This window comes from Typopeltis vanoorti, chromosome 26, assembly GCF_054136105.1.
Source record: "Typopeltis vanoorti isolate ZY-2024b chromosome 26, IOZ_Tvanoo_1.0, whole genome shotgun sequence".
NCBI lineage: Eukaryota > Metazoa > Arthropoda > Arachnida > Uropygi > Thelyphonidae > Typopeltis > Typopeltis vanoorti.
In genome coordinates, this window is record NC_143574.1 from 18,123,056 (window position 1) to 18,148,353 (window position 25,298).

At 36.2% G+C, this 25,298-nt stretch overlaps 1 protein-coding gene across 1 annotated transcript in view; it reads left to right on the top strand.

The window, feature by feature from the left end:
• Positions 1 to 25,298, top strand: part of LOC150092375 (protein ROP-like) — a 255,485-nt gene that overhangs the window by 78,462 nt on the left and 151,725 nt on the right. Inside the window, exons 6-7 of the mRNA XM_090414916.1 lie at positions 7,786 to 7,931; positions 24,590 to 24,674. Of these exons, the coding sequence (XP_090271042.1) occupies positions 7,786 to 7,931; positions 24,590 to 24,674 (231 nt within the window). The remainder of the gene's footprint in view (positions 1 to 7,785; positions 7,932 to 24,589; positions 24,675 to 25,298) is intronic.

Genomic DNA, 25,298 nt, shown 5'->3' on the forward strand with positions numbered 1-25,298 from the left:
TGTAAGCTGGCCAAGATCATCTAGGCAGATCAGCAACCATCTGCCTAGAAGAACATAAGTCATACGTCTGCAACCACGACTATGGTCAGTCAGGCCTAGCTGACCATGCCTTGGATACAACCCACAGGATCTCTTGGGAAAAAACCACCATGCTCCACCACAGTAAATTCAGAAAAGAGAGACTATTTTTAGAATCTGCAGCAGCTCTCAGAAATCAACCAAATCTAAATAAATACGGTTGCATTAAGCTTCTTAAGATTTGGGAAACACCAATCATCAGAGATCCCGCCTTACATTCCAGGCCATCTACAATCGCCCATAGTGGGCATTCCACCTAGATTGGACTTTAGTCACCCACGTGGTTGGCTTAGTATTGTGTGGTATTTGTGTATATGTTACATTAGTTTTTTTGTAATCCCTGAAGATGTCTCAGTGACTGAGACGAAATATAGGAAGTATTAAATTCTGTTTTAATCCTTTCTGAGTGCTGTATACAATCCATTAAGCCTCCAACATGATGTCCTCACAGCACTTAAGCCTCATCACACTTCAAGGAAATAGTTCATGTTGATGTTATCTAACTTATGGGTATGAGAAATATTTAAGAAATTCCACATGAAAACTTTCTTAAATTTTGAGTTATACTGAATCTTTCAGTTTGAATTTTTTTAATATTTTTGAATACATATTAACAACAATAAATCTAATCATAACTGATTCCACTTTTATGAAAACTGATTATCGTTGATAAAACTTTTCTTTCACAAGTTGATACTCCTATGTCTACCATTTGTCTGCATGATTTCATATATCATTGAAATCATGCAGACAAATTAAATAAATACTCTACCTGCAGAATTTAATTTATTGTATAAAAATGCTCCATTAAGTTGCATAACATGTTTACATGGATTTGAGCTGGAAAACAAGGCAGTAGATTGCACTTCATACTAAACTCTCTCTAGATTGTAAGTACCCCATATGCAGAGGCTTGGAATGTGCAACATTGTGACCTGATTTTTGCAATTAATGGTTTTGATTTCATTAGAGAACAAAGCTGTCCATTTGATATTATACAGATTTAAGTAATTCACAGAAAAAAAGAAGAAAATAAGCAACATAAACAGCTATCATTCTTAATTATTAATTTATTAGTATTCAAAGAATATTTATTGAGGAGGTTATAAAAATTCTGAAGACAGGATGATTATTATTATTATTTATTTTTATTTTATTTTTGCAAAAATTGTTTGCTGTGAAAGATAAAGACTGACATTTCCATTTCCTACTTAAAATGATAGGTATCAAAAAGTCTGCAATTCAGATCAACTTTAGGAATCTGTATGGAATCTGATTTAAGTTGTGTATATCCCCATCCCCCTTAATGATAATGCATCTAAAAGTTTGTAAATTTATAGCACTGATCATAAGGAATGAGAATTGGATAATTCATGACAACTTGCTTTAGAGACTTAAACATGCTACTTTTTCAAAACCTCTAGTGAGCAGAGTGGATGTCACAACAGGTGAAGAAAAATCATCTCAAATATCCATTCTGTAGTGGGGATTCCAACACAGCATTCTTCACAACATTCTTTATAACATGCTATTGATCTACTATGTGCAAGTAAAAAGGATTATATAGTTGCTTTTTCTTCTGTGAAAATTATATATACCAAGCTAAAACAAATTAGGTGAATTATTTTCTGACACTGAGCTCTTCATATTTAATTCTGGATTTAGGGAGATAACCGAATAAGAAATTTTCATTGAGGACAGTGCTAGTGTTGTAATGTGATGGCATCTGAAAAAAAAAAAAAAAGAAGTAGAATTAGTATAAAGAAATTATAGATTTTGGGAATTAAAAAAAAAGAATCTCTAACAGTTCCTTCGTGACTTTCTACATATTCCATCATCATTGAGTATGAAATAACAGTTACCACTGTCAGCTATGTTACATGTCATGATTAGTTACATTACAGTACACTTGAGGGCAATCTAACGATAAAATGATACACCTGTACCCTATCCTATCCTCTTATTGGTCATATTCCATTACAACAAAATCAGTGTTGATTGAAAAAAACAGGCATTTATAATGACCAACATTCTCAATAGGCATAATAAATAAGTAAAACAAAATAAACTATGGCATGAAACATGCCATAGAACTGACATGTAAATAAAATTCACCATTAAACAAACTTGTTTTTTTAATCACCAAAAATTCTCAATGAACACATTTAATATACCAGAAAAAAGGTTTGAAACACTGTAATTATATATTTTAAGTGAGTAGATTGCAAAGGAGATACAGGTAAGATAGTTTGGTGTTAAATGTAAAGATCACATCATCTATATGCATCACATGAGACCCATAGAAAAGTAAAAGTAAACTTCTGCAACAGGACTGTTATCCATAAAAGCAACCCTTGTTAATTTGGTCTTGATCATAGTCTAACATACTGAAATATAGCCAGCCTGTCCAAAATAGCAAAGATGACATGATCAGGGTACTTGATAGGCACCTTACCAGGTGCCTATCAAGTACCCTGATCATGTCATCTTTGCTATTTTGGACAGGCTGGCTATATTCTGCCTTGATTAGAATCGAAAAACATCAAGACTACATTATATTTTTGGAATCTGACAAGACTGGCATTGCTTCTCACACTATTGACAAAATAAGACAAAACTTCTTCCACCAAGTTCAAATTTGATAGTCTTTTCCTTGAAACAATAAGAAATCATCTGAACCCCGAACAGACCATGCCAATCTATAAGTTTTGGAAGTGATCACTATTAATTCAAGTTGGTTTTTTTAAATTAATAATTATTTTAAATTATTTTTTATTATTTTTTTACAGTTGTTCCTTTGAACTCTTATACTTTGGCTATGACTGAGACATGAGCTAGTATATGCATGATTTGACTCATTATTGTGATTCGTGTTTTGAATGTAATTAACAGTGTCTCCCTGATGTTCACATAACATTGGATGAAATATATTGGAGGTTTTTAAGAAAATTCTATATATATTTTTTGTTACAGTGTAAGTCATGAAAATTATTTAAATATATCTAGTACATATGTTCCATTAAAACTATTTTTTATTAGTCATATTTGGAATTTGTCTTTTGCAGGATTTTGAAAAGATCCCATTGTGCCATATTTTATTGCATACTTTTGCAATGTCCAGGAAGATAACTTCTATATGCTTGCTTTCAGTTGTACCCTATGTTGATATTTTCCATGACTCTGAGGACTTGTTATTCAGTGGAGTGGTTCTCCTGGAATCCAAATTGCTTATGAGAGATAAGATTTAATTCTTTAATGACTTTCTGCAGTCTTTTTAGTATTACCATCTTGACTATTTTTACTAGTCTGGAGAGCAGGATATTTGGGAAATAATTTTAGGGAATTGTGCTGCTTTCCCTGGTTTTGGGATTAAGATTACATTATCTACTTTGTATCATGCTAGGAAGTAGGGATATTTTAATATTACATTAATAATACCAATTTGCATTATGGCTTTATTTGACAATTTCATATGCTTCATCAGGGGATGTCAGTTGGATTGAGTTTGTAATCTGTGCATTTCAGTGTACAATCCAGTCATGCGGAACACCAATCGTCAGATGGAATCTCCGCAGGTCCAACTGGTCTGCATTTCAGAAACAAATCGAGCAAACCATTAGAGCAATTCCACCCACTCCTAATTGCTATCCTAGATTTGTTAAAATACTCAAATCTGCAGCAAAAGCCTCTATCCCTAGAGGCTACAGAAAACCATATATCCTTGGAGTAGAGAAAGTGAGGAACTCTTTGCCAAATATGAGGAAACTGAAGATCCAGCTATTGCTAAGGAGCTCATATCACTGGATAAAAACAGAAAGGAAAGATGGATCTCAACCACCAATGAACTCGATTTCGTCACATCTAGTCGGAGAAGCTGGTCACTTTTGAGAAAATTAGGTGGAGAAGAGCCAACGACAGACAAAACAACAAAGATAACTCCTGATCAAATGGCTAACCATTTATTGAAAACCTCCAAGATTCATCCCAGCTCTACCAGGAAAATTGCTGTACAAGCTTCCATCAGACAAATCCTGAAGATGGAACCTGAGCTTCCTGAACTCACACACCCACTATCTCGGGAAGAGGTACAAATAGCCTTAAAACTTACCAAGAATGGCAAAGCTGCAGGAGTGGATGGTATACTCCCTGAATTCCTAAAACATCTTGGTCAACATGGCCAAACATGGGTGGCTGCCCTTTTCTCAGAAATCATCATGTCTGGTAAATTACCAAAGCTGTGGCAGGAAGCCAAAATAATTGCTGTGCCCAAACCATGGAAAGATCCAAATGAAGTGAAAAACCTATGACCTATCTCCTTGCTTTGCACCACCTTTAAGCTCTTTGAAAGAATTTTACTTAAAAGAATTTCACCACTCATCGAAAGAGTACTCCCGACTGAACAAGCTGGCTTCAGACCAGGAAGAAGTTGCTGTGACCAGGTCCTGGCCATGAAAACTCAAATTGAAGCAGGCTTCCAGAAGAAACTTAAATCTGGAGCCACTTTCATTGACCTAACATCTGCTTATGACACTGTCTGGATCAGGGGCCTCCTCCTAAAACTAGGAAATATTATAAAGTGTAAAAAAACTCTACAACTTTTTGAATCTATTCTCTCCAGCAGAGAGAGAGATCCAAGTTCATATTGGTGGAAAAAAGAGCAGGCCCAGATTCTTTCACAACTGTCTTCCTCAGGGCTCTGTGTTATCCCCTATACTTTTTAACATCTATGTGTATGATCTACCTCATACCTGATCAAGCAAATACATGTATGCCGATGACCTAGCGATCTTACATCAATCCACCTCCTTTATCAACCTTGAATACAGACCTGAACACCCTGGAAGAGTACTTCAAGCAGTGGTACTTGAAGCCAAATCCAACGAAAACAGTGTCCTCAGTATTTCACCTGTACAATGCAGAGGCGAATCGACAACTTGACCTTTCCTTCTGTGGAAAAATGGTAGAACATGAGCCTCACCCAAAATATCTTGGAGTCAGCCTGGACAGAAGCCTAACCCTATAAAAGGCACATCATCAACCTCTCCAATAAAATTAAAACCAGAAATAACATCGTTTCAAGGCTTGCTGGAACAACCTGGGGTTGTGGTGCAGAAGTCCTAAGGTCGTCTGCACTAGCCCTCACATTCTCTGCAGCAGAATATTGTGCCCCTGTCTGGGAAAGAAGTACACACACTAACATTATAGACACCCAGCTAAACTCTACCATGCGCACAATTAGTGGGACAGTGAGAAGCACCCCTCTCTCCTAGCTGCCTGTTCTATCCAACATTGCTCCACCACACATACAGAGAAGACAAGCCTCGATTAAGGAATTTAATAAAGCAATGAGCAACCCACTCCTACCCCTACACCAGACTCTCATAAATCCACCTAGTCTTCGCCTCAAATCTAGAAAGCCTCTCTGGTCTATTGACGAACTCTCTTCAGCTGCGCTACCATCAATATCTGACATATGGAGAGAATACTGGTCCAACAATCTCCCAACAAATGGCTTCCTGGTAAAAGATCCCTGTGCTCTGCAGCCTGGTTTTGATCGTCCTAGGAAGATTTGGTCATCCATAAACAGGATCAGAACTAGTCAAGGCAGATGTGGCTATCTTCTACATAAATGGGGGGCTGTCAGATCACCCTTATTGTGATTGTTCTCCTGTGGCTCAGACGATTACTCATATTGTGTATGACTGCCCAAGGTGCCAATTTCACGGTGGTGGCCTGCAAGACATCCACAAGGTGATGGATGAGGCCTTAAATTGGCTTTCCAACCTGGACCCTGACCTGTAGTTGGTATGATGATGGCGGTGGTTATGGAGGAAACAGAAGATCACGGTCCCATCTCACCATGAAGACGTTATTCTCGTAGTTACTCTCATAGTCCTCGTCATAGTATCAGCAGAACTCCTCCTCATGTTAGAAGATGATGATACAGTGTAAAATGGGCCTCCTCTAATGGATCAAGTTTTCTCCCACAAGACACAAGTGCTCTCTACTTAAACCTCGGATACAGCTACTTTTATGTTGTGAAGTGTTGTGAGAACATGCAGCCTTGTCATACTTGGTGCAGCAGGACGATAATTGTTCCTGGCTTAATTATGACAAATTACTTTTGCTTTATATTTTTTTAAAAAAAGGAAAGACTTAGAAAGCAGGTTGTGCCTTTTATGTAATGAACTTTTATATGTTAAGTTTTTCATCATTTGTTTCTGGAAATTGTGATTGTACTTTTCAATTACCAGTTTTCATGTAGCCATAAGCATAAATAAATAAATAAAAGTGTTCAATGTACCAATCAGGTATGAACCTTATTTCTTCTCTCCTGTAGTTCTAAATGGGCCGTTGGGTCACTCATGACTGGTAGATGATATTCTTTGTTAGCCTCCTCCAATCATCTCAGTCTCTTGTTCTTGATGTCAGTTGAGAAATTGAAGAATTTGTCCATTTTTTGATGTTATCAGTCCATTTTAATCGAGGTCGGCCCCTAACCCTTGATCTTGGAATGATTCCTTCTAGTGCTTGCTTTGGAATGCCATTAGCCCTCTCCACATGTCTGAACCATTTTCATCTGTCTTCTTCTGATGACTCAATATTTCCCCTTTTTCTCCCATCTGTTGAATCAATCAGTTTTCGGACATTTTCATTGGTTTCATGAGCGGTATAGGGAATTCTCAAAAGTCTCCTGTAAGTTTTCATTTCAAAAGACAGGAGTCTCTTCTCATCTTCACTCAATAAAGTCTATGCCTCACAACCATACAAGAGGATAGAATTCACCAAGATGTCAATTAGTCTTAGTCTGGTTGTGATTGATTGCTATTCTGTTATCTCCCCACAATGGTTTTAACTTCTGTAGGGTCATGGTTGCCTTAGCAATTCGGTATTTAATGTCGGTTTTTGAGCTGCCATCTTGACTCAACATGCTTCCTAGATAAGTGAACTTGTTTACATTCTCAATTTGTTTATTGCCAATTTGTATCTTTAAGAGTTTCAATGTCCGATTTTGAGGTTATCATTGTTTTTGTAGGTTTATATAGTCCATATTTTTTTAATGTTCCAAAAACATGGCTGGTTATCTTTTGTAATTCTTCTTCACTTTCTGCCAGAAGATTGATATCATCTGCAAAATGTAAGTTATTTATTCTTAGTCCACCAACTACTATTCCAGTGTCATATTCATGAATATGAATATAAGGTTCATTCATGAACCTTACTGATGAAGTCTGAATCTACGTGGATGTAGTTTAGACTGCACTTGCTTCTCTAGGCTATCAGCAAAAGCTTTAATTTTGTCTGCATTTTGGTAAACCAGACAACATGGATTTGGTGGAGAGAGGTTTACATTCTATGCATATGGTTTTGGTCATTTTCCTGAGCATCTGGTCCTCATTGTCTAAGGACTGAAGTTTTGTCTCCCACATTTGTTTTTGACATTTTTTTTTTCCAGCTCATATTGAACTTCTTTCATAGTCCTGTTGAGTGCTTATCAGTGTATCTTACACAAAGCTGTAAATTAAGTGATTACAGCAACTAGGTCATGAAGGGTTTGCTACTATACTCAATTAATAAATGTTGTTAAAGGTATACCATTGTATGAAAATAAAATGAATTAAAATTTTATCTTTAAGCATAATGAAAACAATCTATATTAATAAATTTATATATAATTTATGAATGAGAATTTGAACTTCATTTCAGGTGTTTTCTCTAGACTGCCGGGAAACATTCCTGAATTACTATGATCCATCTCGTGATGGACTTACTGCTAATATGGAACGTATTGCTGAACAGGTGGCTACTCTGTGTGCTACACTGGGAGAATATCCAAATATTAGGTATCGCTGGTAAGTATGCTGATCACCCATTCAGATTGTAAAGCCATTGGTGTTCCAGTGAAATAACATGGATACAAGTTTAAGAGTATTGATATATTTTGTTCACAATGCAGGTTTAGGTGCTTAAACAAGATAGAACAGGCCCTAGCAAGGAGTTTGATTACAGAAATTTGTCAAAGTTAGTGAATTCCTAGCTATTTTACAAAATAGCTAGGAATTCACAATTATTTTACAAAATTGATCTTTTGTAAAAATTTAGTGTCAGATGAATTTAAGTAGTTTGTTGCCAAAATCTGGAATGGAATTTACATTTAGTGAGAAAATCTTATTGATAGGAATCAAATAGATAAAAGATAATTTTGAGATGCTCTAGCATCAAAGTGGGATCATAAACCATTCATCCTTATCCACACTACAAGTGACCAGAGAGGAAATTCAACATCCATTTGCTAAAGAAAGGCTGTTGAATGGGAACCCACTTATACCATTATACCAGAGCCAATTAGATGCACCCATCCTGTTAAGAGGGTCAGCGGGTTCCTTTCCCTTCCTCCACAGCTTTCTATAGGATAGTATCTTACAAAAGACGGAAGATGTACAGCACCTCTGATTAGTGCACCTATATACGTCTTAAAAATAAATGTTACAGATTTTAAAAAATTTCTATCTATACATTTTTTATGGTTAACTATTTTAAAAAATCACTCACCAGGATTAAATAATTTAGTTACCGATTTAAAACATTTTACAAAGTTATTTTTAATGGCATATTACACTATTTCCATGTACATTATGTTCCAAATTTCCCGCCAAAATTTATGTCTGCTAATTACATAGTGTTTTGCTGATGATATCTGGTGTCTCCTTTGCAATGTTATATGAACGTGTTTTTCTTACTTTTTTATTTTAAAGTATTAGTAGCAAAAAAGTGGAAGTGTGAAAAAGTTTTGAAAAGTAATCTCATTGGAAGAAAAACTTGAAATAATAAAGAAAAATGAACAAGACGAATCCAGAGCAAAGATGTTACAACAACACAAAATGGGTGAATCAACTATACGAGCAATTTTAAGCAAAGCTGCTGAATACAGAGAGTAAGGTAAGGCTGCTTCAGATTTATCACTCGAAATCAAAGTATTATAATGATTGAATTAGATAGACTTCTTTCTACATGGATCGAAGATTGTAACCAAATACAGATCCCGTTAAGCACCGATCTTATTAATTCAAAAGCATTAAGTCTATTTGCAACCTTGAAAGAAGTTGCTATCAGTGATGAAAAAGAAGAATTCCATGCTAGTTCTGGATGGTTTGAGCATTTCAAAAAGAGAAATAGCTTACATAATGTTCGAATCACAGGCGAAGCTTCAAGTGCAGATAAAGAGATGGCTGCAAATTATCAGAGATTTTGAAGAAAATTGCTGAAGGAGGGGACTATTGTGACCAACAAATATTTAATGTCGATGAAACCAGCCTTTTTTGGGAGCGAATGTCTTCCGAGACTTTCTGGACAAATCGGAGAGATCTCGGTCTGGTTATAAAGTCACAAAGGATAGAATGACTCTTCTATTAGGTGGCAATGCCGAAGGTGATCTAAAGTTAAAACCCATGGCAATTTATAGGGCATAAAATCCTAGGGCTCTCAAAAGTATTAATCAAGCTTTTCTCCCAGTTATTTGGAAATCTAACAAGAAAGCATGGATTACTAAAGCTTTATTTGAATGATGGTTCACAAGTTATTTTCGTTGAACAGTCGAGAATTTTTCAAACGAAATAATCTTGATTTTAAATCTCTGCTTGTTTTAGACAACGCATCTGGTCATCCTACTTCTCTTGATTCGTTGTGTGAGAATATTAAAGTGATGTTTTTACCGCCGAACACAACTTCTCTCATACAACCTATGGACCAAGGGATTATCACAACCTTTAAAGCATACTACCTGAGAAGAACATTTAAACAGACAATAGAAGCAACATCTGGTGAGAATTGTATGACATTAATAGAATTCTGGAAGAAATTTAATGTTAAATCTGCTATGGAAAATATTCATCAATCTTGGAATGAAATTACTGCTAGCAATATGCGAACTGTTTGGAAGCACATTCTTATACTTTTTCCCATAGGTTATTATATTCGATTAATGCGCCTGTTTTAAAGAACGCATTAGGCGCATTAATCGAGGGCAAGTGAAAATAAACTTTCAACATCTTTCTCTAAATCCAGAGTAATTTAATGAAAAAGGTGGCACACCTTTTGGCAACTACTATAGGTAAAGATGACCTTGCTATTGCTTCTGCCTGGTATCTCCACTTGGGCTTGGCTCCCACTGAAGAGACCTCAACAAAGGTCGAAACTAGTCTGGGTAGTGGCCAATCCCTTAATGCATAACATTATACATATCCGCAAGGAGATGTGTTTTGCATTATGGGAGATACTGTGATAGGAATGTTGTTAGCTTGGTCCACTTTTGCTACAAGTTGTCCGGTGTTGTACTACCTTACCGGGGTAAGGTAGTACAACACCATATTCAGTCCTGAAGATATTTTCAGGCACAAACTTTGTTTGCTCACACTTGGATAAAGGATTAAACTAAATTTATTATAGTCTAACCAAGTGAAAAATAAACTTTCTGCTTTAGAAGTTCACACTTGGACATACTTCCAAAGCAACTGATCACATCTACAAAGTGAAACCCAGACTTCCATGAATATGCATGTAGCCTTTGATCAGTTCAAAACGTTTGAGGCTGTTGAAATTGCTTTTAATTTAATTCAACCTTGTTCTGGATAACTATGTTAGTTTGACAACACTCCTTCAAACCATCCAAGCTGATCTGGTTACATCTCCTCAGTATTAGCTGAACTAGATATTACAATGAGAATTGTGCAGTATCATCTTCATGAGCAAGATTAATAAACTGTCAGTATGATGCAAAAATTTTCACCTGAACATACTTTGTATCAAAATTTGACAAGCAGTTCTTTGTAGAGAAAATCACTTTCTAATCTTTAGGATGTGAACATTTCATTAAATTTTTATGTGTAGTGAGAAGTGTTGTCTAATATGACATAGTTAAAAGTGTGATCTTAATGACCTTTTATTTGACCCAAAGCAAGTTTGTTCTCTACGTTTATTTTCAAAAATTTTTCTTAGCTACTTCTAGTTTTTTAAACCTTTTATGCAACATCTTTAATCTCCTGATGAAGTGAGCCTATTGGCTCATGAAACTAATAGTTTTCATTAAATATAGTTTTTTTTTTTTTTTTTACTCTTCTGATGAAGTCCTTAGGTTCTTATATTGGAAGATCACAGAAGCCTCAAATTTAATGCCTTTCTATTGATATGAGCTCCTGATAGCGTTCCTCTTGTATATATTCTGCCACTGTTCTCTCAATGTCATTTAATAGTTATTCAAATAATTACTCCTGACAATTAGAATATCTTAGTTTTTATGCAAACCTCATCATCTGATTACTTTTATAGTACTCTATTTCTAAGCATTTTCAATAGCTTTCAGAACAGTTTGTCACCTTCATAATATTTATCTTTTTACCTGGCAAATAAATCAGCAGGTGTTCTCTAAGGACACCTGCTGATGGGGGGGGGGGGCTTAAGGGTCAAAGCTGTATAACTGAGAGGAAGCCTCCACATACCCTTTAAAGGAATGCAGAAAATCGACCTGGGCTTCTGACCCACTGTCCAGTCTTCATCTTTTCGTGGTGCACCCTGTTAGGTATCTACCTGGATACTGAACGAACGAGGATGGGCTGGCAATTTGGGATTTAGCTGACCCAAATGCCAGCTAATTTCAAATTGTATTCATGCTGGCTGATGCCTTGCCCAGTTAAACAAGGGTCCCCATTGTCTTCGCCAGGGAACCAGGGCGAACAGTGAAAAGTTAGCTACTTGAACAAATCCTGAAACATGCCCCAACTCATCACCAGAGTTCAAGATCAGTACTATGAACATAAGAAGCCTGAATGACAAAGAAAATTGTAGATAGGAAGTTAGTAATGATGTAAGTTTTTCATGTAGTACTATCATATCCTGTACACCCTTTGAGGATACATATCAGGATTTGATGATGAACGCAGACTGGTTTTTTCCCCTCTAGTTGTACAGATCAAGCAAGCAAAGAAGCTGAAACATCTGCCATCACTAATGACCTTGCACAAATTGTTCACATGTCGACCAGATAACCCTAACCACTCCCCAAACACTTTAGATTTCTTCCTCACCAGTGACCTTTCCAAATACACAGTGAATGTAGTGGCCCATAGGTACTGACTACAATCTAGTGCTTATCACCTACCGCATGGAACAATGCTCACACAGCCACTCCCATACAAGAGTAGTTTGGCATTATAACAGTGCTAAGTGAAACAGCCTTCAGTACTTCTATGCCTTATCCCATGGTTGGACTATTGTTTTCAGCATTCTAACCCAAACATGCTGAATGTGTCACTGAAGTAATCCTTACTGGCATGGAAACACTACTGTGAACTACCATTCTTTTCAAACCAATCCTGGTTCTCCAAAAGATGTGCTTAGGCTCTACAAACAAAAAATCAACCATACCACAATTGACTTATGTCATGAACTCCATCCTCCTTTAGTGCTTATACTCAAGCCTGTAAAAGCTGCAAGAAAACTATTAATGCTTCCAATACAGAATTTGAAAGAGCAAAAAGCAGGAAAAAATGCTTGTCCAAACAGCAGCCAAGCATTTTGGTCTCTTGCCAAAGCAGTTGGTCATAATTTTTGCCCAACATTGCTTCTACTCCTGTCATACATAGATAGCTATATTGCATCATCACCCACAGAAATAACCAGTCTTTAGGCTTCACACTTTGCTTCCAATGCATGCATAACTGATCATGCCTCTCAACCATTCCAGATGCTTAGTAATCAGTGCCCTCTGTCCTTTAGCCAGAAAGAGATCAGAAAAATATTCAAATTAGTCACAAAAAGTCTCCTGCCCTGATGGCATTCCTTCAATTGCCCTGAAGGTTTGTGCACCAGAACTGACTCTTGTCCTATGTTGCCTGTTTATACTCTCTTACTCGACTAGTACCTACCTCACAGCCTGGAAATTTACTTACGTTCAATCCATTCCCAATAACGGTGATAAATTACCTCCATCAAAGTACTGCCCTATCTCACTCACCTCAGTTCTATCTAAAGTGATGGAGAGAATTGTCCATTCCCAACCCTACACTACCTTGAAGGGACTCAGCTAATAACTGACCATCAGTATGATTCCATCACTACCAATCAACAGATCTACTCACATATGTCACCCATCTCTGAACAAATGCCATGGAGATGTTTGTTGAATCTTAAGTGGTTGCACTTGATATCTCTAAAGCTTTTGACTGGAGTCTGACAAAGGCCTAAGCTAACTCCCATCATTTGGCCTGTCCCTTGACTTTTGCAATTGGATTGCCAGCTTTTTGACTGGATGCATGATATGTGTGATGGTGGATGGTTCCTTATCCTCTCACTTTTCAACTAATACTGGGATTTCACAAGGTTCTGTTCTCTCACCAATCCTCTTCCTTCTGTATATCAATGACCTACTTCACTTGACCTCCAACCAAATACACAGTTTTGTAGATGAGTACATTGCATTCCTCCCTTTCATTTGAACAGATCTTATTCTACATAGATTGCCTCAACCTACAGAACATCAGCCACCACTGCCTTCATTTCTGATCTCCATCCATCCTCCAATGGGTTTCAGATAGCTTTGTCAATTTCAGTGCTAGCAAATCCCAGTTCTGCCATATTTCCCACTAAATTTTCTTCCATTATTATCCTTGACAACACTCAAATTTCTAGACAAAATGAGATTTCTCTTCTTGAAATCACCTTGTCATCAAGCTTCTCTTGGTATAAACACATCACAATTGCCACCTCAGCTTCCAAAAAACTAGGATTTCTCTTTTGCTCAAGATATTACTTCACCTCTGAACAGCTATTAATCTTCTACAAATCACAGATCCACCCAGCTGTTGAATACTGCCTTCACATTTGGGATGGGCCCCAAATGTGAAAGCAGTATTCAATAAGAGCTTTCCCTGAAATGCTTGACTCAATACAGAGTAAGACAATTAGATTGATTATCAACCCATCTCTTACCATCTCATTCCACCCCTTTTGTACAGCCATTTGCTTTCTGCAGTATATGTGTTCTATAAATATTTCCATGGCAGTTGTTCATGTGAAATAGCATCAATACTTCCCCAACACAGTACAACTCAAAACCTACAGGATAATTTTTCTTTTCTTCCTTCATCTCTTTTACTGCTGTATTGTGGAACAGTCTTCCCCTTTGTGTTTCTCAAGGAATACTATATACAGGCTTTTAAATTAAATATAACCATTTCTGTCCTTGTGTAGAAATCTTCTGGTACTGAGACTGTGTTTTTTTAGATAAATAATGAGTTTAATAAAACTAAACAAATATAACCATACAAGTTTTGTAAATCATCAGGGGTATTAGCAAAAGTTATACAGAAAAAAAGAGACAAGAAACAATTAATTACCCACATTAGATGTTACCAGAACTTCGCAATTTGTATATGTAAATAAGCAAACAGAATAAAAATGCGGAGTATTAATTTATGCATACGTGTTGGAATAATGCCAGTTGTTGCTATCCCCACGTTGTGTGGAGAACCTTAGCATTTCCGAGTTGTCCTTGAACTTTCTTGCAAAACAATCATGGTCAACATAAGGTATTTTTGTTTAGTGCCAAACTACTTGATGGCTTCTTTTCTAACCCACTACCCATACCACGGTACTAATATACATAAAGTTGAATAACCAGTCTCTCTCTCGTGTATGGGCTCAATATAAACATTATACCTTTTGACAGCTATATCAGCGAACTTGCAACAGTCAAAATTTAAGGTAGTTCAGAAAAAAACTTATAAAGTGAAATATAATTATCAGTCCAAAATGACATTCATATTCAGAATTACATCCAGAAAAAAAAGAAAAAAGTGCTCTTATACTAAAATTTTATCAGCAACTTCTGTTATTATGAAGTTTATTCATAATGGTGATTAGTGATGCATCAGGATGAAGAAATTTACAAAAAAAAAAAAAAAAAAAAGTTCAGACACTCGTGATGATGATGAAATTAAGCCCTATGATATCAAATGTATATTAAAAATCAATGAACCAAGAAAATTTTCACCAGGAGTTTCTCTTAGGTCCTTATTTAAATACTAGTATCATTTCATTAGACTTACCATATTTTTTGCCTTATAAGATACACCTTTGTATTGGATGCATCGCATATTTTTCATGTAAATATTAATTTTTTAATCTAAAATTTTAATACATGTATTATCCGTTTATTAGATTAAAAAAAAAATCATTCTTTAAATAAATCATGAAATCATTAAAAACTATTCATAAGTTGACCTGAGCGTTTACAAGAATACAATTCTCAGCATCCTAGAGTTACCTTAGCTTGCGCTATTTATGTAGCTAAGGCAACTCGGGGATGCCGAGGATTGTATTGTCGTAAGCTCTCGGTTTAACTTACAAAACTTTCATAGTTTCTACAAACATTTGGCTTTGAAATAATGTTGGATCTATTCATGATTGTTTTGTATTTGGTCACAACATTAAAACTTGAGTTTTTTCTTGGTTTATTCGTTGACCATATATATTAATAAATGATATACATAAGTTGTCAACAAGTTTCACCAGCTATTCTGTCTGGCTTCTTCAGGACAAGTAGGATGGTACAATAACGTTTGCTAGTAAAAAAGAATAGAGTAGCATAGTCAAATAATTAAAATTAAAACTGACACATAACATCATGAGCATGGAGCCTCAGTCATTGTTTATTGAGTGCGTTGTATAGTTTTTAGCGAAATGAAATTCTAGTAAGCTGAGTGAATTTATTAGGTTTTTCCAGATGTCTTTCAGAATCATGCCTTGATTTCTGTTTAGATTTTCTCCCAAACAGAGTACAACTGCGGCTTCTTCGAAGTTTCTACATCAAAAATCTTCTTCTATGTAAGGCATGGAGCTGTTATCCCAATCAATGATGTGGTTAGAGATCGAGAAGTGATCTGCTAATCCTGAAGTGTCTGTTCTGTTATTGTGCATGTCCCCTATATGTTCTTTTTTTTGCGAATTTCCAGGCTTCTTGATGTTTGGCCTATGTAATTTAATCCACAGGAACATAGGATGTTGTATACACCTGCATATTTGGAGAAGGCATTAATGTCTTTAGGAGATCTTACAATGTGCCGTATAGACAGGTTTGAGAGCAACTCTGACGTTGAAAGACTTCAGTTTGGCTATTTTTATTGAAATTGAGCCTGCATAAGGGATGATGATGTATATAGCATGACAGGAGGTTGTTGCTGTGGAAGGTTTCTATGAAGAATCTTTTTGATTATATTTTTTGGGTAACTTGTTTACTAGTGTTTGAGATATGAGAATGAGTTCATCAAGATCTTTATCTTCTGAGATAATATCAGCTCTATTTTTAAGCATATGTATTATGCCGAGTTTTTGCACAATATGGTGAGACGATTTAAAGTGCAGGTAATGTCCTGTGTCTGTTGATTTCCGATATATTGTGAACTGGATTTGTCCATTCTCTTGTTTCTTTATTAGTGTATCCAGAAAAGGCAATTGATTATTCTTTTCTATTTTTTGGTGAAAGGAATTTATTTTTGTAAGGAAATCCAATAAGGTATTTTCTGTGTCTTTCCAAATAATGAACACATCATCTACGTATCTCCACCAAACCAACGGTTTTGGATTTACTTCGGAAAGGATGTCAGCTTCTAGTTTTTCCATGAACAGATCAGCGCAGGGAGGCGATAAGGGACTGCCCATGGCTAAGCCATCAAGTTGTCCATAAATTGTATTATTCTCTTTGAAATAATTCGATTTGAGGCAATGGCGAAAAAGCTGAGCTGTGTCATGTGGACATAGCTCATGTGTCATGTTTTGCCATTCCCTCAAATCGAATTATTTCAAAGTGAATAATACAATTTATGAACAACTTGATTGGGTTGTCTTGGCTGTTTGGTTGATGATCTTAAAATGTATGCTTCCCAAATGTGGGGTAGGCTCATACACCAAAAGTTTTTCAGAGCTGAGGCAGACTCAAAGAATAGTCTTTCATACTTGTATTTGCTGCAGTGTAATTGAGTGGTGGGTGTCCAGAGCATGGTGAGCAAGTCCTGAGTGGCTGTATTGGTGGAACCAGATGCAGTCCTTGTTTGGATTTGGACAGCCAATACCACATTTCCTGATATTGGCTGTCCTGCCTGTTTGTTCTGCCTATAGTAGAACAGTTTGCAACTGCAAGGGACCTGGTATACTCCTGGTAGGTCTCGAGAAAGTGGCTGCTCTTTGGTGGAGTGGATAAGAGATGCCAATTACTTGTGTAGTCTGTAACTGGTTGTATGATCATATTTCCTTAGTATTTTTGTTAATTTTTCAGATGTGTCCCAGATATATGGAATGACGATAGAGTTTGAGTAATCTCTGCTTTGAAGTGGGTTGCAGTTATGTGATTTTAATGTTTTTGGGGGGTTGTAACTAAGAAAGTCATAAGAATATGATCAAGTTCAATAGTTGGGCACTGTTATCTGAACTGATTAATTTCTCCCTGTTATATAGGGTTTTTATATTCCCATATTGTTGGGAAGGGGTGGTGTGATGTTGGTGAATGTATCTACCTGTATGTATAGATTTTCTGTAAATGGAGAATGCCAGGTATCCATCAGGTCGGTGTGTAATCAGAGTATGTAGGAATGGAAGACTTGTTGTTTTCCTATATGTACTGGATCCTAGGGGGGGGGGGGTGGATGTTGTTTGTTTAGGTGTGTTAAGAAGTTGTAGAGTGTAGCCAGACAGTGAGTTTATGTGGGACAGAGTTTAAGGCTTTTACTTGAAAGGTCTCCATAAAGAAGTTACCCAGGGGTGGAGAACCCATGACAATCCCCTCTATCTGTTTGTAGAATTTTCCTTGCCAAATGAAATAGACTGAGTTCATGGTGAACTCAAATAGAGTTGAACTATCGGGAAGGAACATGGCTTGGATGAGGTCTAAAGTATCTTTGAGTGAGTAATTGAGGAATAAAGAGGAGAAATCGAAAACAGATCATTATGTCGGTATGTTGGAGTGTGCGGTTTTCTATACTGGCTTTAAGGTGAGCCGAGTTTATGTGTGAAGGTGTGTTGCCAGTATATTGTGTGAGCACTTTGGCTAAATGTTTGCCTAATTTGTACATAGGTGAATCAGTGGTATCCCACAATGGGACATAATGGCATATATCTGGGGAGGGTCTAGAGTTAAGGTTTTAATCTGTTGTTAACTTCCACAGGCTAAGAGATAACCTTATTAAGGAGCCTATTGAGTGTTCTGATTTGTGTATGGAGGGATCATAGTCCATAGGGAGGTAGGTAGAACGATTTAGAAGTAAAGAGGCAAGCTTACCTGAGTAATCTGCTTGATTTAAAACCATAATAACATTTCCCTTATCCGCTGTGGTAATTATTATTCTGTTTTAATCTCTTACATAACTTCATATTTTATTTTTGATAAGTTGCTTTTTGGTGGTTTAGCTTGTGTGAGAACACTGGCTATATCCAGTCTGATGTTGGCAATATGGTTGGGAAGGCTGTGGATACCTTGTTCTACTTGTATCGTTATTTCCTATGCTAGAATTTTCTTAGGTGCTATTGCAAAGTTATAGCCACATGCAAGTGTGCTAGTGGCTTGGATAAGGGAAGATAGGTTTATTACTGTGTCAGGAGATAGTTAAGGTTTGGAAGCTGAGTTTTTTTTTTTTTTTTTTTTTTTTTTTTTTGTAGACTTACAAATTTCTTAATATTCCTATATCATATTCTTTGAAATTCTCTGTCTGCTAAAGGATTCAAGATGTCGGAAAGGATCATTCAAAGGTTAACATTCATTGTCGTAGCAAGCTCTTCTTCTAGTGCACGAATAGCTTTGTTGGTGTTAGCCAGGAGAATGTGGGTGGCAGCTATCTGCTCCTGTAGAAGAGTTAAGCTATTGCATTGACCTCTAAAAAAATCCAAAAAATATTAAAACCATGTAACTATACTCCCCCATTCCCATACTCCTTCGAAGCAGAGATTCCTCAAAATCTGTCACCATTCCATATATCTGAGGCATACCCAAAAAATTAACAAAAATCCTAATGAAATATGACCTTACAACCAGTTACAGACCACATGTGTGGGAAGGCTTATGTGTTCGTCGTACATGTTGGTTAATTTTAACGGTATAGATGGGAACATTACTGATAAGAAAATAACTATTAACTTATTGCTGATATTTCACTGGTGTTCTATCCAGCATTTTCAAAGCACAAAAACTGTCACAGTATGCAAGACAACCACAATCCAGTATAACATTGGGACTAGTTTGAACAATTGTAATTTGCAACACAAAGATTAAAGTCCTTATTTATTTTATTCATATGAAGTTTCCTCCCTTTTCTCCCCCGTCCCTATTGGGGTGAGTTGAGTACTTAACCCACTCATGGGGGTTAAGTATTTATGGCTGTAGATTCATGTGTTCACACAGCCGTTTTGCCTGCTTGTGGGATGAAAAACCCTGCTGTCCATGCCCAAGACCGGCTAACTTGGCTATGGCTGAGGAAGATCCTTAAGCTCCTCATGTCTACAATGGGAATTGAACCCAGGACACTCCTTCCGACACTCCTTCCCCAGGCATATTGTTGCAAAGCTCAAAGCCACTAGGCTAACCGTGTGGACACTAAAGTCCTAATTAGTTGCCATCTATGTTGGGGGGGGGGGGAACAGAGAGAGAAATCAGGTATTAATTTGGTCTTAAGATGACTCTCCCAAATTTCTTGGGCAAATTTATACAGCCATACTTGTTGAGGTTTGGAGTATGTTTCAACACTTCTGTTGATTCCAGGAACAACCTCTCTTACTTGTAAAAGCTTCTGTGCAGCACATTAGTTTTTTCTAACGATCTTGTGTGCAGGGGTATCTAAAGCATGGTCTGCTAGACCTGACTTGCAGTAGTGATAGTGCCAGATATATTTTTTATGTTCACTGAGGCGGATGTCCATAGTTCTTTCTGTCTGTCCATAGTAGACTCGATCACATGAACAGGGCACTTCATAGACTCCTAGATGTGATAAAGGAGAGATTCTGTTCTTAGGTGAATGGATGAGAGTTGCCAATTTCACATAAGGTTTAAATACGGTGTTAGATCCTAAATGGAGAGCTTTACAAGTAAATTCTTTATTCAGGATTTAACATGATAACTACTACTAATTAAGGAGATATCTGCACATCAGCTAATAATTATGAAGTATTGTTTTATGTTATGTAATAATGTGTAGTCCATGTGTGCCATATAGTGAGAGTTATTGTTAGGTTATTTGTAATTCCCAAGTAAGCTGTCTAGTACATTGCGATATTCTGAGAACGTTATAAGTAGTAATCCGGAATAATCGCGTATAATCTGTACGAGTCGAGCATAGCGATGGAGGCTATACCTACGCGGAAAAATGACGTCAAAGCGGTTACCTACGTGACAACCTATTTAATATTTTAAACCCTTAACTGTGGGATATCCTGGACAACATCTCCAATGCAACAGCCAACAAAGAATTTGCCAAAGTTAAAAACTGGCACCAGAGAAAATTTGAAATCTTCCAACAATACAGTGCTATTCAACGACCCCAATTACAACAACATTACGTCGTTGTGAATTTATCATCATTAACCTTAACCAAAGAAGCCACTAGTGCTTTAAGTCTGGTCACAATTTTGCCATTACTCAAGCAAGTTCCAAAAGTCAAAATAATGGCTTCTCTTGAACAGGAACTATACAACCTACCTCTAGCAACAGCCAGTAACATTCAGTTAGATGTGGCGAACATCCTAATGCATTCTAAGCTTCCCAAAAATAATATCCACATAAAGAAATCATTGCTCTAAAAGAGCTACACAATAATAACCACATTATCATAACCAAAGCAGACAAAGGGAACACAACTGTGTTTGGTAGGTTCAATAGAATATGAAAGCAAAATGCACACACTTCTCCAAGATCATTCAGCATGCCAAATTATAGATTGAGATCCCACCAACTCGCAAAAGAATAAGGTGTGCAAATTATTGAACAAGTCACTCCTGGCCTAAAGAAACAGTTAACAAACTCAAGCCTTTCCACGTTAAAACACCCAGGATATATGGTGCACCAAAAATTCACAAATAAGGTACACACCCTTACACCCTGTTGTGGTTAGTATAAACAATCCCTCATATAGACTTGGTAAACTACTAGCCACTCTCACAAACAATTCTCTCTTTTGTCAAAAATTCTACCCACCTAAAAAGTATTTTAGAAAACCATACCTTAAAAAGTTCAGACATAATGGTGAGTTTTGATATCACCTCACTATTCACAAATGTGCCATTTATTGAAACCCTTGATTTACTAGTCACAATTTACTAAAGTCACAATAGCAAACACATCATCGACATAGCATAGCCAAAGCATTGGTTTGAGTATGGCTGTACTGATAACTAGCTTTTACAAGTGTTCTATGTAAAAGGGGGGAGCCCATAGTTGTCCCATCTAATTGTTTGGAAAGGAAAAATATACAAACAATTAGATGGGACAACTTTACCACCCCCCTTTTACATAGAACACTTGTAAAAGCTAGCTACCAGTGCAGCCATACTCAAACCAATGCTTTGGCTATGCTATGTTGATGATGTGTTTGCTATTTGGCCACATGGCCCAGACACATTGGATACATTCTTAGCACATTTAAATATCCAGCACTGAAAAATCCACTTTACAATGGAATTGGAAGCTAACTGCCCTTCCTGGATACACTAATCACACGTCTTCCAGATGGAAGACGTGTGATTAGTGTATCATTCTTATCATCCTTATCATTCTCGGTTTATAGAAAAACCCATTACAGGGAGATATTTACACAAACAATCACACCATCACCCATCTCAGCAATATGGTATTCTAGAAACACTAACCCACAGAGCTAGAGCAATTTGTTCCAATGACATTGCTCTCACTTTCTGAACTCACTCACATCACACCTTCTTGGCCAATGGCTATAATCCCCATAAGATAGACAAAATACTAAATGCTCCCCAGAAATCCCCCCACACATATTAAAGGCACATCTGAAAAGATATCTAGATGCTTAACAAACACCAATTACGCACCATATTTAAACCATATGTAAAATTGGCAATTCTCATTCATTCACCCAAGCACAGAAATCCTTTATCACATCCAGGAGTCTATGAAATGCCCTGTTCATGTGATCAAGCCTTCTATGGACAGACAGGAAGAACTGTGGACAACTGCCTCAGTGAACATAAAAAATATATATGGCACTATTGTTATAGCAAGTCAGGTCTAGCAGACCATGTTTTAGATATTCCTGCACAGAAGCTTTTACAAGTCAGAGAAGTTGTTCCTGGAATCAACAGAAGCCTTGAAACATGCTCCAAACCTCAACAAGTATGGCTGTATAAATTTGCCAAAGATTTGGGAGACAGTCATCTTAATATCAAATTAATACCTACTTTCTCTCTGTGTTTTTTTTTTTTTTTTCCAATATGAATGTCCCCTAATTAGGACTTTAGTCTTTGTGTTGCACGTTACAATTGTTCAAACTAGTCCTATTGTTATACCAGATTGTGTTTGTCTCGTACTGTGACAACTGTTTTTGTGCTCTGATGATTCTGGATAGAATAGCAGCGAAATATCAGCAATAAGTTAATAAATAGTTTATTTTCTTATCAGTATGTGTTCTCATCTATACCATTAAAATTAATCAACAGACCACATAAATTGGCATCTCTTGTCTGATCCACCAAAGACCAGCCACATTCCCTAGACCTGCCACGGGTATACCAGGTCCCTTGTAGTTGCAAACTGTCCTACTGTGCCCAAACAGACAGGACAGTCAATATCAGTTTATCCAAACACAAGGACTACATCTAGTTTCACCAATACAGTCACTCAGGACTTGCTTACCACGCATTGGACTTACTAACCACACTTGAAAAAGGCCACTTTATTACACTGCAGCAAGTACAAGTATGGAAGATTGTTCCTTGAATCAGCCTCAGCTCTGAAACACTTCTCAAATTGCAACAAATTTTGATGCATGTGACTGCCCCAAATTTGGGAAGCTTGCATTCTAAGAATATCAGCCCAACAGCCAAGACAACTCAATTTAGCCACTAGGGGGCACCTTTAGGACTTGGGGACCAACTTTAGTTGCCTTTTTTTCAGCCTCATTTGCTTAGTGTTAGTGTCTTTGTGCAAATATCAATGTTTTTTGTGATCTCTGTGATGGCAATGTAATGTTGCCAATTATACATATGCAAAGAAGAGTACATATCAGTACTTGAAGTAGAAAAAGCCATCAGAAACTTGAAATGTGGAAAGGCAGTTGGAGTAGATATTTGTCTAGAAAGTTTTTTATAATTAATCTTCTAGTATATGTACGTTATCATTTCCTGAAAAATTAAAAGCTATTTTCATACACTATTTCTCTATGATCTTCCTCCTTTTCATTACATTTTCTCATTCATATAGAACTTTTCAAAGTTGTCATAGTAAAACTCTTTGACTAGTTTGTCGTTTTCAAAATTATATTTTCAAAGATATACAAAATAAATAATATGCATCTGTTACAGCCAGAAAATTATTCCTTTGACTTGGGATAAACAGTAGCAAGCATTTTGATTCAAGTTTCATTTGTACATGGAGAAACTTGTTTTATTCATTATTACATTCTGCCAAAATTTGTAATTAAAAATGTTTATTAATAAGAATACAGTTGCTTATACTTTCCAAAATCTTTATATATATTGTTTCTGTTTTAAAAATAATAAAAACACCTTTAAAACTAAATTGCATATAAACTCATGATGAAATCTGTAGAACATACAACATACAGCACACACGTAGAAGAAATAGTGGACTGAACAGATTTTGGCCACATTATAGGAAAGACGGATTAACATATTCTTTCCTTGACCATCTTTGACTTTTTTTTTATATAACTTATAAAAGCACATTAATACTTTTATGCACATTAGTACCATGAGTAGATTTTTACGTTTTCATAGATTTTTTATAAATTTTTTTACGTTTTTATTAATTTTCAAATATAATTTTTGTAGTTTTTACTTATTTTATATATAATTCAGAAATCCTGCTCTAAAGATCAAAACATGGAACTATCGAATATTGAGCCACTTCAGGCCTTTTATGAGCTGAGTGGTGGTCTTACACCAGTATATGAAATTCATCCCCCATCTACAGACAACTACAAACATCCATTCCTATGGTGAGATTTGACCTTGCATCTGGCATGCTAATTACTCAGCCAACAAATCCAACTAATATGAGAAAGAAAAAAAAGGAGGGGAGGATTCTTGTTAATAAAATGAGGTGCACATAACTGCTGATAAAGCTTCAAGGGATTGTGATAAATTAAAAATAAAAGAATTTATTTGCTGATTCAGTGATTAACTGTTTGCTTTTTTTAATAAACAGTATTAAATAAAATTTGATAAATAGCATTCATTTAATTTTGCTAAATGTTTTTATTATATATTGCAGTGACTTTGACAGAAATGTTGATTTGTGTCATCTTATTCAGCAGAAGTTGGATGCTTATAAAGCAGATGAACCAACAATGGGAGAAGTAAGTTCTGTCATAAGAAAAGTAAGAGTGTCAAAGGAAATAAAATGTTTAATTTATTAATGAAGTTGAAAAAAGAACAGAAACTTCCTCTACTTTGTAGTTGAGGATAATCTAGTTCCACATCATCAAAAATTCTCTCTCTGTGCATTCCTTTTACATATAATTATATGCATCATTTACCTTTTTTTGCTTCTTCAGGCTACTGTATTGTTTGAAACTTAATCATTACATAACCCAAATGCAGAAATTTAGACTTTAATACTTAGTTACTAGTGAATTTTCCACATAATCCGAACTACAAAACTTACTAAAATACAGGACCCCAGTATCTCAGACCAACATATTACTATGGCATAATGTTAAGTGTAACTGCCAATCAGGATTCACCATTCATTCCGTAAAGTCAAGTGCTTAATTGAACATTCTTGAGATTGCAATATTCCCATGCCAGACTGCTTACTTTCCACTAAGAAAAAACAAACAAAAGCACACTAGTAATAACAAAAATCCCACTACTGAGATATCTTTACATGCAATACAATTCAAATGCAATAACCAAATTACATTGCTCTGAGCCCCTAGTGATAAGAACCTTCCAATATGCCAAAATGCCATGAGAGTAAA